This window comes from Balaenoptera borealis (genome assembly GCF_965194805.1).
Source record: "Balaenoptera borealis genome assembly, chromosome: 19".
Lineage (NCBI taxonomy): Eukaryota > Metazoa > Chordata > Mammalia > Artiodactyla > Balaenopteridae > Balaenoptera > Balaenoptera borealis.
The window spans coordinates 60,913,385-60,931,452 of NC_138878.1; the positions used below are offsets into that span (position 1 = coordinate 60,913,385).

Below are 18,068 nucleotides of genomic sequence, written 5' to 3' on the forward strand. Positions count from 1 at the left end.
ACGTGACAGCTCCATGCCGGAAGACACGGCCAATCCACGCCTGGGTTTGACAGTTCCCTTGCGCAAGAGTTTAGTCCCCGCCTTCGCTCTTTACCTCCTGACGTTCTCCTTCACTTGGAAAGGCGTAAGTGGTAAGACTGAAAATGGTATCCCTTTTCCTGCGCCCTCTGTCGACCTATGCTGAAATTGGCTTGGGAAGGCCAGTGAAGTAGGCGAACATCATTTTATCGTGCTTTGCTTTCTTGCCTTTCGCAGAAATTACGGTTTTTACAAATTGAAGGTTTGTGGCAACCTTGTGTTGAGCAAGTCTGTCCAAGCTGCGCCGTTTCCCAAACAGAGTTGGCTCACTTAATGTCTCACTGTCACGTTTTGGTAATTCTTGCAATACTTTAAAGTTTTTTATTACTATATTTGTTAGGGTGACCTGTGATCGGTGATCTTTGATGTTACTGTTACGACTGGCTAAAGGCTCAGATGATGGTTAGCATTTTTTAGCAGTTTTTAAAAATCATTTCATTTTTGATTTCTTTCTTTGACCCATGTTATTTAGAAGAGTGCTATTTAGTTTCCAAATACTTGGAGACTTTTTTCTCTTCATTTATTTATTTATTTGTGGCTGCACTGGGTCTTCATTGCTGCGCGGGCTTTCTCTAGTTGTGGCGAGTCGGGGCTACTCTTTGTTGCGGTGCGTGGGCTTCTCGTTGCATTGGCTTCTCTTATTGCGGAGCATGGGCTCTAGGCTCGCGGGCTTCAGTAGTTGTGGCACGAGGGCTCAGTACTTGTGGCTTGCGGGCTCTAGAGTGCAGGCTCAGTAGTTGTGGCGCGTGAGCTTAGTTGCTCCGTGGCATGTGGGAGCTTCCTGGACTAGGGCTCGAACCTGTGTCCCCTGCATTGGCAGGCGGATTCTTAATCACTGTGCCACCAGGGAAGTCCGCAATAAAGTATTTTTAAATTAAGATATGTACTTTTTTTTTTTTTTTACACATAATGCTACTCCACACTGAATAGACTATAGTATAGTGTAAACATAACTTTTGTGCACTGGGAAAGAAACAAACAAAACTCCTATGACTGGCCTTATTGTGGTGGTCTGGAACCAGACCTGCAGTACCTCTGAGGTAAGCTGATACTTGAGCGACGGGAGTCAAAACTGAGAGCAGAGGTTCTCTAACTCTGGTTTCATTAAGAAGTAGCTGGTGAGACTGTGTTAAAAATTCAGGTTCAAACACACCTAGTGCCCAGATCTTAGTTTTTAATACTGTTCTCCAATAAAAGGAACCAGGGCTCCTTGGATAAATGGCTGGTTCTAGGACTGGGCAGGAAATTATACAGGATGCGCGTAGAGCATCTTGTAGTTCCAGAACAGAAGTCTCTCAGCCTCCATCTCGTCTCTCTCTCTCTCTCTCTCTCATACACACACACACACACACACACACACAGACACACAAATGGGGTATGTCAAAGAGACACAAGAGCCAACTGAATGAGCTCCCAATAGTCAAAGCTGGAATAATTTGAGCAACAAAGTAGCACTGGATAATAACCCAGTCTATAAAACCTCCATGAGCCCATGCTGATATAAATGAATGACTGAACAAATAAATAAATGGCAGAAAATAGACAACTATTCCGTGCATAATTCCAAATAATTTATGTGGCTATTCTACCCTCAAGAAGTTGAAGCGTGACTCTTCACACCTTACGCATGAACTGTGCACAGTGACTTCCTTCCACAAATGACAGTATTGGGGGCGGGGACTAAGTTTACAGTGTAGAAACATGACAAACATTGTCAGCCAGGTGGTGGAAGTTAACATCAACAGTGACAAGTCACACTGATACTGTGTACCCTTAATAACATGTGATGACAGTGGCACTTCACTTCTGTGGTCTTCCTCCCCCTCTGATCATGAGAAACATAAGACAAACCCCAGTTGAGGCACATTCTCCAAAATACCTGACCACGACTTCTCATAACTGTCATCAAAAACAAGGAAAGTGTGAGAAACTGTCACAGCCATGAGGAGCCTAAGGAGATGTGACAACTAAATGTAATGTGGTGTCCTGGGAGGATCCTGGCACAGAAGAGGGACATGAGGTAAAAACTAATGAAATCTGAATGAAGGATGGACTTTAGTTAATAATAATATAGCAATATTGGTTCATTAATTGTAACAAATGTACCATATTAATGTAAGATAATAATAGGGGAAACTGAGTGGGGGGTATATGGAAATTCTCTATACCATCTTCCCAATTTTTATGCATATCTAAAAACTATTCTTCTAAGAAAGCTTCTTTAAAAAATTTAAGTTCCAGGGCCCTACCTCCAATGATTCAGATTAGGAAAGTCTGTGGTGGGGTACAAGAATATGCATTTTTTACAGGACCCCTAGATGATTACGATGCAGATAATTTGGGGTTGAGAAAACACTGTTTTCTGGGGGTGGGGTTTGGCTGGGGGGAGGGAATTCACAAGAAACCTTTGCCTAACTCTCTTCTTACATTCAGAGATTCTTCTGGACCACCCACTTGTGGTTGCCACTGTATTCTGACCGCAGATAAGATGGGGGTGAGTTTGGATAACCACAAACAGTTTGGGTTCCCTGCCCCTCTAAGCAGCACTATTGTAAAGGTTTCCATTTGTTTAAAGCTGTTAAGTTTCAGCTTAATTTGTTACGCAGCAATAGGTAACTAATATACCACCCGACCTTGAAGCCAGAGACTTTCATTTCCAGTGTCATCGGGCTTCACTCGTTATGGAGGGTGGGACCCACACGGTGACAGCAACAGCATGAGTGCTCAGGTCACACGGGGCACCTGCCAATATCCGATTTACCTTTTCTCGTCAACAGATATATGGGGGTAGGTGTTTTCCATCCCAGTTACAGAATGGGAAAACTGAGACTCAAACAGGGAAAATGACTTGCCCAAGGTGGCAAAGAAGGAAGAAGAGCCAGGCTGTAAATTCTGGTTCATCTGACGCCAGAGCCCTTTCCCCAGCCACAGTGCCCGCGCCGCTTCCAACTCAACTTCCTCCTCTGCTCCTCCTCCCTCCCCGTCTTTTCCGATTTACTGGGCTGAAACCTGGCCCTTCTGTGAAGCCTCCTGACACCACCGTTTACCCTGCTCCCCTAGCCAGTCCCTCCGAAGGCAGCACATAGTTATAGACGCAATCACGCCTTTAAGCTATCAACCCTCTGATGTGTCCCTCTTCCTCATCTCAGTTAATAGCATCTGCTCAGTTGCTCAAACCCCAACCTGCCATGCCAACCTCGATCCGTCCTTTTCCTTACCAGCTCTCTCTGTGACGTGTGACCCCTCAGCACGTCTGAGTCTACTTCTAATGTGATCCCTAAGCCTTGCGCTTCTGGCCTCTTCACTGCTTCTCCAGCCCAGGCCACCATCTCCCCTGAGGGCCTTCCAGCTACTCTCCAGGCCTCCCGTCTCACCGCCCACGGCCTCCACACAGCAGCTAGAGCTTTGAACAGCCTCCCCTGGGTCCCGTGGCAGAGTCAGCGCTTCGCCACGCCGTGGCCTGGAAGCGGGTCTCGGCCTCAGCAGCTTCCTCGGTGTGGCTTCCCACCCCCGCTCCACCCACCTACTGGCCTGCCACTCCCTGTCACTCCCTCGGACTTGGCCCCCTGCTGTACTTTCCTCACGTCGCTTTGCTGTGGACACAAGGTCTGACTCCCCAGTGGCCATCTCTGCTTCCTCTTCTTTTCCTGGCAAATGGGATTCCAGTGTTGATTGGGTGACAACAAATCTGAGGGAACACACTGGTTCTCCCCAGTCCTGGAGACAAATCTTGAGGGTCCGGGATAACGGTGGCCACTTCCCTTGCCACTGTCAGGGATCAGTTTAGAAAGAGCACGGGCTACAGTTCTGGCCGAGGAGACGTGAGGAGCGTTCTGTTGGGCGCTGCTACAAGCTTTCCTCACTCTTAAAAAGGGGAACAAGGAAGGGAGGGAGCTGCTCTCTGCCCTGCACCCTCCGAAGGTTTGGGTGCTCGCGTAGAAGAGGGGATTCTTGCTGCTGCTGACCTGCTGACGCTGGCCACCGCTGGCAGGCCTTGACTTCACCGTGGAGCCACTGGCACCACCACATGTCCTGAGAGCTTAAACCTACGCTGACTCCTCTGTTATTACGGCCAAAAGCATACGCACTATCGATATCTAAACTCGCCTTTTTGCTGATTTATCACTGCTACCTTCCCGCTCCTAAAATGTAAGCTCTGTGAGGGGAGGGGCCTTGCCCCTCCACATCACTATGTCCCCATCACGTGTCCGGCACAACTACAGTAGGTGCTTGATAAATGCGGGCTGCATGAATGTGTGAGGCTCCTCCAGGGCAGGGAGGGACTCAGTTTACTCGTCACTGTGGCTTTTGGGAGGGGCAGGGGCTCAGAAGCCTTCGCTGGATCAACAGGCAGGGAAGCCAGAAGACAGCTGCTTAAGAACCCAATTTAATAAGATTTACAAGTCGACACGTACAAAAAAAACCTAACAACATACAAGTCATGGCAAGACTAGGGACAGAATCTGAAGGCAGAGAGACCCCCGGTAAGGGGCCCCAACACGGTGGAGATCTGAAGGTATTTTCCAATGATTCTCTACATCTTGGCCTTATCTAACAAATGTAACCAAGCCCGAAACTGAGGCTAAGATTGAAGAGCTACCCAGATGTAACCTTTCCCTCCCCAAGCCTCTCTGCTCTGGAAGGAGCGGAACTGAAAGAAGGCAAGAGACTATTAACCTAAAGAGAACAGAGCCTCTGGCACAGCTGGCAGGGCCTTCGCAGTGATCAGATGACTGTGCGTCCCCTGCCTGCTCGTGGCCTAATGCCTTTCGTGTCTGCAAGCTGGGCTGCCCGGTGGGGACACTGACGGGGCCAGGGAGGCAGAGGGGTACCTTGGAGTGGCTAAAGGAGACATGACAGGGCTGGAGGTGCCCGTCCCAACTTGCTGCCCGCCCAGAATCACCACTGCAGAGGGCCGATGTCAGCCCCTAGCTCCTCCTCCTCCTCCTCCTCCTCCTCCTCCTCCTTCAGCTGGAAGGGCTTCACGGGCCACCTTGCCCTGACGATGGGCTCCACGTGGTCCTGAAGCCGGTGCCGCTTCATGTGGGCATTTCGACTCTTGACCTTGTCAAACACCCTGAGGAGGCACCAGAGGACACAGGGGTCAGAACAGGGGGAGGCGGGTAGCCCTGAGGGGGGGACCCCAGGGGGCTGAGGGCAGGCGGTGTGGGAGCATCCAGGGAAAGGGCGGTACCTCTCACACTCCCTGCAGGGAAAGAAGCCCTGGCCCTCCCTGCTCCCCGGCAGCTCAGGGGTCCGCTTCAAGCTGGCGTTTGGGCTGGAGTTGAGGATGGACTCCCTCCTGTAACTCTTAGTCTTTATCTTTAATTCGGGGGTTGGCCGGTGGCTGGGTCTCTCCCGAGGGCTACAAGTGATCTGCAGAGGGGGCAGAGATGATGAAAGGGTGCTGACCACCCCGCCGCCCTTCTAAGGGAGAAGCAGGGGTCCAGAGCACAAACGTCGCGGGGTGCACCCCCCACCCCCGCCCAGCTTGGATGGGCACCGGGCATCCAGATCGGCGCTGAACTCCAGAAGCCCTACCCCGAGACCCTCTGCCTTCGCTTCTGTCCTGTCTGCTTCATCCGGCTCTCTCTTGACCCTCTTTTCCAGCACTGGGGCTCGGCCGCAGTCAAACTTGATCATTTTTTTCCAGATGTAGTAATACTCAACACACTGGGCTACAGTTTTTGTCTGGATCTAGTGGAGGAAGACAGAAGCCGGCTAAGGACAGTGCCTCAGGAGCAGCAGTGAGTATGGCCTTGACGCCCTAAATCCCCTCCCCATGGGGCCAGCCGCCACTTTTTGAAAGCCCTCCTGAAACGTCTCTCCCTACGGCTTGGTACGCTCCTCTGCCACAGGGGACAGAGAATCCCAAAGTCCTCCTGGGGATGAAGGGGTTCAGAGAGAAGCCACCAGAGTCAACCCACCTAAGCTCTGCACGCTCTGAGCAACGAGGCTGGCCCAGGAACGCTTCTCTCCAGGAAAATGCACACAAAGGTACACACAAGGACGCTCACTGTGACATCCTGTGGAGCCACATGTCTACCGACTGGGACTAATTAAAGCAGAGTGTCCTTACGTGGCGGATACCTCATGGACTTATGCGACAGCTGGGCAGAGCCCTCCAAAAAACTGAAGAGGAAGGAACACTTCCCAACTCATTCTGTAAGTTCAACATTTCTCTGATACCAAAGCCAGACGAAGATATTACAAGGAAAGAAAGTTACAGACCAATGTCCCTCATGAACATAGATGAAAAATTTTAAACAAAACTTTTAACGAATAGAATCCAACAATATATATATATATTTATAAAGGACAATATACCATGACTAAGTGGAGCCCATCCCAGAAACGTGAGATGGGTTGAACAATCTAAAATCAATGTAGTTCATCATATTAAACTTAAAAAAGAGAAATCATATGAGCATCTTGATAGGTGCAGAAAAAGCATTTGATACAATCCGATGTCCATTGCTGATGTAAACTCTCAGCAAAATAGGAATAGAAGGAACTTCTCTTCAACCTGATAAATGATACCTACAAAATCCCTACAGCTAACGGTGGAGTGGTTTCCCCTCAAATATCATGAACAAGACAAGGATTTTCACTCTCACCACTTCTACTCAATACTGTACTGGTGATTCTAGAGTGCAACAAGGCAAGAAAAAAGTAAAGGCATCCAGGTTGGAAAGGAAGAAATAAAACTGTCTTTATTTGCAGATGATATGACTGTCTATGTAGAAAATCCAGTGGAATCCACAAAAAAGTTACCAAAACTAATAAGTTAGTTTGGCAACATTTCAGAACACAAAATCAATATAAAAATCAATTTTATTTCTATACATACTAGCAACAAACCATTGGAAACTGAAATAAAAAAGAACTCTTTATAACATCATAAAAAACAGAAGTACTTAGGAATAAATCTGACAAAAAGTATGCAACAACTGTACACTAAAAACTTCAAAACATTGCTGAAAAGTTAAAGATTTAAATAGATATACCCTGTTCACGAGTCAGAAGACTCAATATTGTTAAGAAAACAACTCTCCCCAGTTGACCTATGGAGTCAAAAACAGTACCAATCAAATTCCTAGCAGGAATTTTTATTTTGAAATTGACAAGTTATTTCTAAAATTCATAGGGAAATAAAAAGGATCTAGAATAGAAAAAATAACTTTGAAAAAGAATAACAAAGTTGAAGGACTAACATTTTCTGATTTCAAGACTTAGAATAAAGCTACAGTAATAAAGACAATATGGGAATAGCTTAATAAAAGACAAACAGATCAATGGAACAGAATACAGAGTCCAGAAGTAGATGCATATATATATGGCCAACTGACATTTAACAAAGGTACAAAAGCAACTGAGTGGAGAAAATATGGTCTTTTCAACAAAAGGTATTGGAACAATAAATATCCATATGCAAAAAATGAACTCACCTCGCACCCCATACAAAAATAAACTTAAAATGGGTCATAAATCTAGAAATAAAACCTAAAACTATAAAGCCTCCAGACGAAAACATAGGGGAAAATCTTTGTGACTTTGGGTTAGGCAAAGATTTCTTAGATACAACACGAAAAGCACAGTCTATAAAAGAGAAACTAATAAGTTATGCATAATCAAAATTAAAAACTTTTCTTCAAAAGACACTGTTAGGAGACTGACAAATTGCATACTGGGAGAAAATATTTCCAAAGCATATATCTGGATAAAGGACTGGTGTTCAGCACAAAATAAGAACTCCTACAACTCAATAAAAACACAGACACCCCAATAAAAAGATAGGCAAAAGATATGAACAGACAGCCCACCAAAGATGGTGCACATATAGCAAAAAAAGACAAAGATGCTCAGCATCATTAGTCGTTAGGAAAATGGAGTCAGATGCTACTGTACACTCATTAGAATGGCTAAAATTAAAGAGACTGAGCATACCAAGTGTTGACGAGGGTGTGGAACAACTGGACCTTTCATAACCTGCTGGTGGGAATGGGAAATGGTATAGCCACTTTGGAAAACAGTTCGGCAGTTTCTTAAAAAGTTAAACATACATCTGCTATAAGTTACCCTCATTCCCCTCCTAGGTATTTATAATCCCACCCCCATCCCCGCAAAAAAAAAAAGAACCCAGTACATGTCCATACAAAGACTTGTATGTGAATGTTCAGAGCAACTTTATCTGTAGTCATCAGTAACTGGAAACCGCCAACAGGTGGATGATTAAATGAACAGTGGTCCGTCCACACAATGGTACACTCCTCAGCAATAAAGGGATGAACTATTGGTACACACGACAACATGGATGAATCTCAAAATCATTATGTTGAGTGTAAGAAGCCAGAGAAAGCAGATCACATGCTGTACGATTATTCCATTTATATAAACCTCTAGAAAATGCAAACTAATTTATAGTGACAGAAAGTAGACAAGAGTTGACTAGGGACCTGGGTGGCAGGAAGGAAGGGTTGCAAAGGGGCAGGAGGGAACTTTTGGAGGTGACATATTTTCATTATCTTGATCATGGTGATGGTCTTACAAGTGTATAAATATGTCAAAAACATTAAATCTTACACTTTGATTATGTGCAATTTTGTGTACATCAAGTTGAAAAAAAGAGCAAAATAATCAGCAGGATATTAAATATATGATCTCATCCTTTTTTGAGAAAGTGCATATAGGTGTGTAAAATCCGTATGGGCAGTAAATGCCTGTCAGGTTATCAATCAGAAGTAGGATTGTGGGGAGGGGCCTGGAGGGCTTTATTTTGAACGTGGGATTCATTTCTGTAGTGTTTGGGGTTGTTCAAAGCAATGGCTTTTTAGTTGTCAACTGTTCACAGCATGAGCAGAGTATCGCCCCTGACAGGCCCTGCAGTTCTAGCGCCTCGGCCGTGTGAGGGAGCCTTGTCTACACCAGCCTGCCACGTTCGCCTTACCGTCTTGTGTATCAAGTAGAAGTCCTTCTTGTGGGCACAGAACGCCTTCTTAAAGAGCCTCTTCTCCATGGGGTTCCAGATGTCCGAACCTATTGGAGAAACAGCCAAGAGGAGGAAGGATGTTTCTCCTTCTGGGACCACAGCCACGGCTGAAGTGCAGACTCCCCTCCTTTTTCAGGCCACCGAGCGCCAATTATATGCCAAGATTTCTGCTAAGCCCCTTACTTGCTTTATCTCACACAATCCTCACAAAAACCTTAGCAGGTAGGGGCTATTACCATCCCCACTTGACAGATGCAGCAACTTGAGGCTTCCGCTGGTTAAGAGACTTGCCAAGGGCAGGCGGGGGCCCCAGGTTGCCTGACTCCAGGGCTGGAGTGCTCAGCTGCGGAACCTGAGCCCCCCCGAACCTGGCACCCCCTTTCTGGCCAGGCAGAGCCCATGAGGGAACCAGTGGAAAGGGGAAGGTTGGATCCAACTAGAGAACAGCACCCACTGAGTCCCCCAGAGAGGACGGGCCCTTCTGGGAGGGCAGGTGCAGGCCCCAAGAGAACTCCGAGAGGCACATGCAGAGCTTGCCACGGAAACTGACTGGCTCACAGGGGCCTCAGCCAGGCCCAAACCACGCGGGCAGCCACGCTCCAGTTACCCGTGTAGCGATAGTTGGCGAGAGGGTGAGTCCATGGCTTCTGGGGTCCTCTCAGTAAGAGGGTCTCCAGGGCAACCTGGAACGAGAGGAGTGGCGGGCAACTCTCTGAGGGAGGGAAGGTGAGGCAGAGGCCCGCCTTCATTCTTTCATTCATTCAAAAAATATGTGCAGCCCTCCCTAAAGCCACCCCTACCCCAGGGCGACTCAAAGTGTGGTCGGTCTGTGGACTGGCCACCAGCTGTGAACCACTTGGGACACATTGCCTACAGCACGAAGCGTACTGTTGAGTGCAGCTGACGTTACCTTTTTCATAGCAAGATTTACTTGATGAAGGAAACAGTGTGTGGACTTATTCTGGCACAAGCTCCTTATTTCTTCCAGGAGCAGCATTTGGAGTGGCACTGCCCTTGCCCTACCCCATTTTATGGTCCTCATAGCACTAATCATTATCTATCACTTTTAAAAAATGTATTTCATGTGTTTACTCTCCTAAAATGTAAGCCCTGCAAAGAGAGAGCATTTGTCTTGCTCAACAGCGTAACCCCGGTCGGGACTAGCTATGTAATTTGCAGGACCCAGCGCAAAATGGAAACACGGGGCCCTGTGTTCAAAAACTATTAAGAGTTTCAAGATGGTGGCAGCAGAGCATTAAGCCAAGAATGGGCCCCTGAGCTGGCCCCAGCCTGACACCGGGACATCACCAGGTATCAGGAGGACCCAGGAAATATGTGCTGATTACTCTGCTGAGCACCTGCCACGTGCCAGCCACTGCCTCTCAGCTTGAGAAAAAGCACCACATAGCCCTGACTCTTGGGTCTCTAACTCGGGTGACGTGACTTCCTCTCCCACTACACAGAGTTGGACTTTATTTTCTAAATTTTAGGATTGTGAGGAGGGTCCTTGGAGGAGGCAGAGGCATTTCTGTTGCATCAGAGGTTTTCACACACCATTTTTAATCAAAAAGTTAAAGTTCAGTAAGTAAACCAGATTAATGCAGGCCCTGAGTTGGTTCCCCCTCCCCAGTGCCGCTGAGATGAGGTAATGCTGGAGGAACCCTGGTGCTCTGCTGTCACCCCAGATAAATAACTGATTGAGCCCGTATGTGTGCATTTCCCCTATGTTCACAAGGACACCACCAGTCCCAAAGCGACCAGGGAGAAGGGTGGGTGGCCAGCCTTCGGTTCTCGTGAGCTGCAAAGCCCCAAGTAGAAGGCACGTGGCATGCGCCTAGAGCCCCTGGCCCTAAGAGAGCAGGGAGCTTCCCACAGCTCCTCTGAGCCCACCCTCGCCTGCACCTCACCTGGATGTTGCCCTGGGCTTCATGCAGGCAGTGCAGAGAGAGCTCCAGGTTGGTGCCCCCGCCCGGCATCGCGCTGGAGCAGGCCACGTTGCAGAGCTTGGTCACTGTTTCCAGCAGGCAGCCCGGCAGCGGGAAGGAGAGGAGACACAGAGGGTCAGCAAGGGCCAGAGAGGAAACCTCCCCGACAGCACAGATGGGGCGGGGGGCTCCTGTCACCATCTCCCTCACCTCTCTGTTAAAAGCAGGCTGAGGGGAGGGAGGGACAAGGAGGACGGCAGAAACCCTGCTCCTGGCACCTGCTCTGGGTGGCCTGGCCAGCTACTGGGTGAGAGGAGAGGTGGGGCAAGGGGCTGCAGCACAGCAAAGCAATACTGCGCTGAAGGCCAGCTCTGCCCACCCCACCCCCGCCCGGGGATCACTGCTTCTTGGTCAAGGTGAGAACTAGGAGGAGAAACTCCTTGGAGATGGAGGAGGGCCCTTGGGAACCTGGCCCCAAAGTCTCAGCCACCTCTATCCTGCGTTTCCGGGTTGGTCATCACATCTCCCCATGGCTTCCAGACCAGAGAAGCTACATGCTCGTCAGTTCCAGCCAGTGATCTGTCCTGGAGCTCAGGGATCTCAGCCTGAAACCGGCTTCCTATGTTGATGTGTCTGAAATGAGGCCACACACACGGACATACAAGACATGTGTGTGTGGCCAAGATGGGAAATAAAAGAGATGTGCGGTGAGCCCTGCTCTCAGGCCACAGCCCCGCTCTGTGGAACCCTTCAGCCATCTCTCAGACACAGGGAGTGCTCGTCACCCCAACAGACACGCACAGGTATTCCAGAGACCTCTTGAGGGATACTCCCTTCCTTCCTCCGATTTGCTTTATCGCCAGATTTCTGGCCTCAGGCGTTTGGGGTCTAGGACAGGGGAGGTGTGTGCTGATACCTGGCATGCTTCTACATCCAAGGTAACATCCATCGAGCCACAGTCCGTGGCCACACAAGAGTCTCTCACCAATTCTACCTAGAGCCCCAGGGTGCTGGGCGTTCTGTCCCCAGAGATCCAACTATGGTATGTCTGGACAGAAGGAATACTGGGGAAACACCTGGAAAAATCCACCACGTCTCTCCTAGAGAGGCTCTGGATCTAGACCTGATTTTCCCGTGATGAAGGCTCCCTTGGGAAAAACCAACACTGGAATGCAAGGAGGGTAAAAGCATCCCCACTTTGGAAGGACCCTCAGGTTCTAAGTCTGTTCCAACTCACGGTTCAGTGCTGATCTTGGTGTCGTCCTTCACCACACAGATGCCAAAAGAGCCATCCATGTGATCTGGAAAACACACAAAGAAGAGCCTCAAGAAGACTAGCTAGAACTGACCCACGAGGCCCTTTCTGCCTGCCTTTCCAGAGCAGCTAAAAGCAGGCTCTTTAAGATTGCATGGTATACACACACTACTATATATAAAATAGATAATCAACAAGGACCTACTGTATAGCACAGGGAACTATACTCAATGCTCTGTAATAACCTATATGGGAAAGGAATCTAAAAAAGAATAGATATGTGAATATGTATAACAAAATCACTTTGCTGTACACCTGAAACTAACACAACATTAAAAATCAACTACACTCCAATATAAAATTAAAAATTAGGAAAAAAAAGATTGCATGGTATGGAGTTTCCTCAAAAATTAAAAGTAGAACTACCATATCATGCAGCAAACCCACTTCTGGGTATTCATCCAAAAGAACTGCAGTCAAGACCTCAAAAAGATATCTGAACTCCCATGTTCACTCCAGCACTATTCACAATAGCCAAGATGTGGAAACAACCTAAATGTCCATTGACAGATGAGCACATAAAGGAAATGTGATATAAACATACAATGGAATACCATTTAGCCTTAAAAAAAGGAAATTCTGCAATATGCAACAACATGGATGAACACTGAGGACATTATGCTAAGTGAAATAAGCCAGTCACAGAAAGAGAAATACTGCATGACTCCACTTATATAAAGTATCTAAAGTAGCTGAATTCATATTGATATAATCAAAGAGTGGAATAGGGGTTATCAGGGGTTGGGGGAGTGGGAAATGGGAGGTTACTAATCAATGGGCATAAAGTTTCAGTTAAGCAAGCTCTAGAAATCTGCTGTATAACATTGTACCTATAGTCAACAATACTGTATTGCACACTTAAATATTTGTTAAAAGGGTAGATCACAGATTAACTGTTCACATCACAATAAAATAAAATAAAAAGATTGCATAGAAGGGGGATAAGACTTCTGAAAAAGTAGAGTAAGGAACTCAGCAAAACAACCAATTTACTGATAAAAAATCATTAAAAAAAAAAAAAGAACAGTAAGCTAAAGTCTCTGCAAGTTGTCCTAAAGGCATACAGCATTTTAAGAAATACTCATTCAAGAAAATCTACTAAATCTTGGTAAGAACAGTGAGAGTCTGTGGCACTGGAGCCATGGCCCACTCCCTTACCCACCTAAGCCCCCGGCTCTTTGTAACGGAAGCTCTACCCAGGTAGGTGCAGCCAAGGAGATGGGGGCTTCTTCTTCCCCCGGCTCCCATGCTTAAAGAATTAAAGTAAGATAAAATAAAAATTTCTCATCAAAGAGAAAATGCCATTAAGAGCTGGAAATTATTTTTTAAAAAGAACCAAATGTGGACTTCCCTGGTGGTCCAGTGGTTAAGACTCCACTCTTCCACTGCAGGGGGCTCGGGTTCAATCCCTAGTCGAGGAACTAAGATCCTGTATGCTGTGTGATGCAGCCAAAAAAAAAGAAAAAAGAACCAAATGGAAATAATTCTGGGGTTAAAAAAGTACAATAAGCAAAATAAGGCTCAACAGTAGATCTGAGCTGGCAGAAGAAACGATCAGCAAACCTGAAGACAGAACAATGGAGACTATGAAATCTGAAGAACAGAGAGAAAAAAATGTAGGAGAGTGAAGAGCGCCTCAGAGAAATGTGAGATGTCATTAAGTGCAACATTATACATGTAGTGGGAGTACCAGAAAGAGGGGAGCAGGGGACAGAATATTTAAAGTATTAATGGCTGAAAATTTCCCAAATTTGATGAAAAACAATATGTATATCCAACAAACTCTATAAACTCCAAGAAAGATTAAACACAAAGAGCTCTACATCCAGACATAACATAGGCAAAATGTTGAAAGCAAAAATAAAGATAAGATCTTGAAAGCAAAAAGGGAAAAACAATTTGTTACATACAAGGGCACTACAGTAAGATTAACAGCTAACTTCTTAACAGAAACGATGTAGGTCAGAAGGCAATGGGATAATATATTCAAATTACTGAAAGTAAAGTGTCAACCAAGTATCTTATATTCAGCAAATTATCTTTCAAAAATGAAGGTAAAATAAAGAAACTCCCAGATAAGTAAAAACTGAGAAAATCTGTTGCTGGCAGACCTGTCTTACAAGAAATATTAAAGGTGAAATATTATTCAGCCACAAAAAGGAACAAAGTACTGATACATACTGCAACGTGGATGAAACCTAAAAACATCATGCTAACTAAAAGAAGGCACTCATAAAGGACCACATACTGTATGATTCCACTCATATGAAATATACAGAATAGTCAAATCGATAGAGACAAAGTAGATTAGTCGTTACCCATGGCTGGGGGTGGGGAGGATGGAAAGGAGGGACTGCTAATAAGTACAGGGCTTCTTTTGGGGATGATGAAAATTTCTGAAAACTGATGGTAGTGATGGTTGCACAGCTCTGTGAATATACTAAAAACCATTGAATTATATACTTTAAAGGGATGAATTGTATGGTATGTGAATTATATATCCCTAATAAAAATAAATACTAAAGAAAGTTCTTCAGATTGAAAGCAAATGACATCAGATGGCAACTTGAATCCAAACCAAAAAAAAAAAAAAGCGAAGCACTAGTAAATATGGGTAACTATAAAAATCAGTATGATTACATATTTCTTTTCTTAAGTGCCTTAAAAAACAACTGCATAAAACAGTATGTATTGTGGGCCTATAACATAGAAATATATTTGAAGAGATCAGAAATGGTAAATAAGAAGGTTAATATAACAATCTCTATACATCATGCTTGCTTTCCTTTATTCTCTGTTTTTTTACATGAAATAAAATTATATAAAGCAATAAACATGACCAGTAAGGTATTACTGGGTCTCTCACATATAATAGCAAAAGAGTTAGAAGGAATAGAGCTAGGTAGGAGCAGTATTTCTATATTTCATTGTTAATGAGTTATTACACATCCGAACAGATTCTGATAAGACATATATTTTAAGTCCTAGAGCAACCACTAAGAAATGACTAAGAAAAAGTGAAAAATTAAAAGAATTAAAATGTTACACTAGAAAATACTTAATACAAAAGAAAGGAGGAACAGAGGGAGAAAAAGACATGTAACATATAGAAAATAAAAAGCAAAATGGCAGATGTAAATCCAACCATATCAATATAACATTAAACAAGAATGGATTAAACAAACCAATCAAAAGGCAGAGTTTGTAAGACTGGATAAAAAAACACATGATCCAACTAATGCTGTCTATAGGTAACATGCTTTATTTTCAAAGACACAAATAGGCTGAAAGTAAAAGAAGAGAAAAATATATACCAAGCAAACAACAACCATAAAAGAGATGGAATGGCTATACTAATGTCAGGCACATTAGACTTTAAAACAAAAAATATTACTAGAGATAATGATAAAATTATTGTAATAATGACAAATGATATCACAATCACATCATGATCATAAAAGGTCAAGCCATGAGGAAGATATGACAATTACAAACATATACACACCTAAAAACAGAGCCCCAAAATACACGAAGCAACAAATGACAGAACTGAAGGATGAAATAAACCATTAAAAAATAATAGTTGGAGATTTCAATACTTTCAACAGTAGATAGGGCAACTAGGCAGAAGATCAACAAGGAAATTGAAACTAACTAGACAAAACAGACAAAATACAGCATTCCACCAAACATCAGTAGAATACATTCTTCTCAAATTCACATGGAACATTCTTCAAGACAGACCATATTCTAGCCCATATAACATGCCTCAATAAATTTTAAATGTTAAAATAAATTTAAGGGAATTCCCTGGCGGTCCAGTTGTTAGGACTCCACGCTTCCACTGCAGGGGGCATGGGTTCGATCCCTGGTCAGGGAACTAAGATCCTGCAAACTGCACAGCACGGCCAAAAAAATAAAAATAAATAAATTAAATTTAAAAAGAAACAAAGTATGTTCTCTGACCACAAGAGAATTAGATTACAAATCAATAAAAGGCGGCAATTTGGAAAATTCACAAATATGTGAAAATTAAGCAACACACTCCTTAATAATCAGTGTATTAAACAAGAAGTGGAATGATAAATTAGAAAATACTTTAGCTGAATGAATATAAAAACACAACATACTAAAACTTACAAAATGTAGCTAAAGCAATGCTCAGGAGGAAATCTATAGCTGTAAAATGTCTGTATTAAAAAAGAAGAAAAATCTCAAATCATTTATGGTCAACTGATTTTCCACAAAGGTACCAAGACAATTCAATGAGAAAAGAACAGTATTTTCAAGTGCTGGAAGAACTGATACGTACATGCAAAAGAATGAATTTGGACTCCTACCTCATACAATATATAAAAGTTAACTAAAGATTGATCGAAGACCTAAAAATAAGTTGGACTTCATCAAAATTAAAAACTTGTGTACTGCAAACCATACCATAAATAAAATGAAAAGACAACCCACAAAATGGGAGAGAATTTGCAAATCATATATCTGATAAGGGGCTTGCGTCCAGAATATATAAGGAACTGATACAACTCAATAATAAAAAGATAAGAATTCAATTTAAAAAATGGGCAAAGGATCTGAATAGACATTTCTCCCGAGAAGATATACAAACGGATAATAAGCACATGGAAAGATGCTCAACATCATTAGCCATCAGGGAAATATAAATCAAAACCACAATGAGCTACCACTTTACACTCACTAGGATGGTTATAATAAAAAAGACAGATAAGAAGTGTTAGCAAGGATGTGGAGAAACTGGAACTTTCATACAATGCTGGTGGAAATTTAAAATGACTCGGCCATTTTGGAAAACAGTCTGGCAGCTCCTTAAACGGTTAAACATAGTTACCCTTTGACCCAGCAATTCCACTCTGAGGTATATACCCAAGAGAAATGAGGACTTATGTCCAACAAAAACTTATACATAAATGTTCTTAACAGCACATTTGCAATAACAGCACATTTTCGTCCCTTGCAATAGCCAAGGGACGAAAACAACCCAAATGCTCATCAGCTGATGAATGGATAAATAAAACGTCGTCTATCCAGAGAATGGAATATCACTCATCCATAAGAAGAAATGAAGCACTGATGCATACTACAACATGGATGAACCTTGGAAACATTGTTCTAAGTGAACAAACTAGACACAGAACGTCACATATTGTATGATTCCAATTATATGAAATGTCCAGAATAGGGAGACCCAGAGAAAAAGTAGGTTGGTAGACTGGTGGTTGCCCAGGGCTGAGGAGTTGGGGGCTACAGGGCCTGTGTGTAACCGCTCATGGAAATAATCTTCTGAGGTGATGAAAATGCTCTAGAATTAGATTGTGTGATGGGTGTACAATTCTAAGGATACACTAAAAAAACACTGTACACTTTAAATGGGTGATTCATATGGCATGTGAATTATATCTCAATAAAGCTGTTTAAAAAATTACTCGAGGGCTTCTCTGGTGGCGCAGTGGTTGAGAATCTGCCTGCTAATGCAGGGGACACGGGTTCGAGCCCTGGTCTGGGAAGATCCCACATGCCGCGGAGCAACTGGGCCCGTGAGCCACAACTACTGAGCCTGCGCGTCTGGAGCCTGTGCTCCCAACAAGAGAGGCCACGATGGTGAGAGGCCCGCGCACCGCGATGAAGAGTGGCCCCTGCTTGCCACAACTAGAGAAAGCCCTCGCACAGAAACGAAGACCCAACATAGCCAAAAATTAAAAAATTAAAAAAAAAAATTACTCGAAAGGGC

The 18,068-nt window shown here is 44.3% G+C and overlaps 1 protein-coding gene across 2 annotated transcripts in view; it reads right to left on the reverse strand.

The window, feature by feature from the left end:
- Positions 1-117: 117 nt before the first annotated feature.
- ZNF541 (zinc finger protein 541) overlaps positions 118-18,068 on the reverse strand; it is a 40,615-nt gene continuing 22,664 nt past the window's right edge. The window contains exons 9-16 of one of the 2 annotated variants that reach the window (XM_082368558.1): positions 12,230-12,293; positions 11,483-11,625; positions 10,975-11,078; positions 9,675-9,750; positions 9,026-9,114; positions 5,620-5,775; positions 5,273-5,454; positions 118-5,155 (exon numbers count right to left, since the gene is read on the reverse strand). In XM_082368558.1, coding sequence (XP_082224684.1) covers positions 4,978-5,155; positions 5,273-5,454; positions 5,620-5,775; positions 9,026-9,114; positions 9,675-9,750; positions 10,975-11,078; positions 11,483-11,625; positions 12,230-12,293 — 992 coding nt within the window. In that variant the 3' untranslated portion in view covers positions 118-4,977. Of the gene's footprint in view, positions 5,455-5,619; positions 5,776-9,025; positions 9,115-9,674; positions 9,751-10,974; positions 11,079-11,482; positions 11,626-12,229; positions 12,294-18,068 lie in introns of both variants that reach the window. The other variant, XM_082368557.1, reaches the window with a different exon arrangement.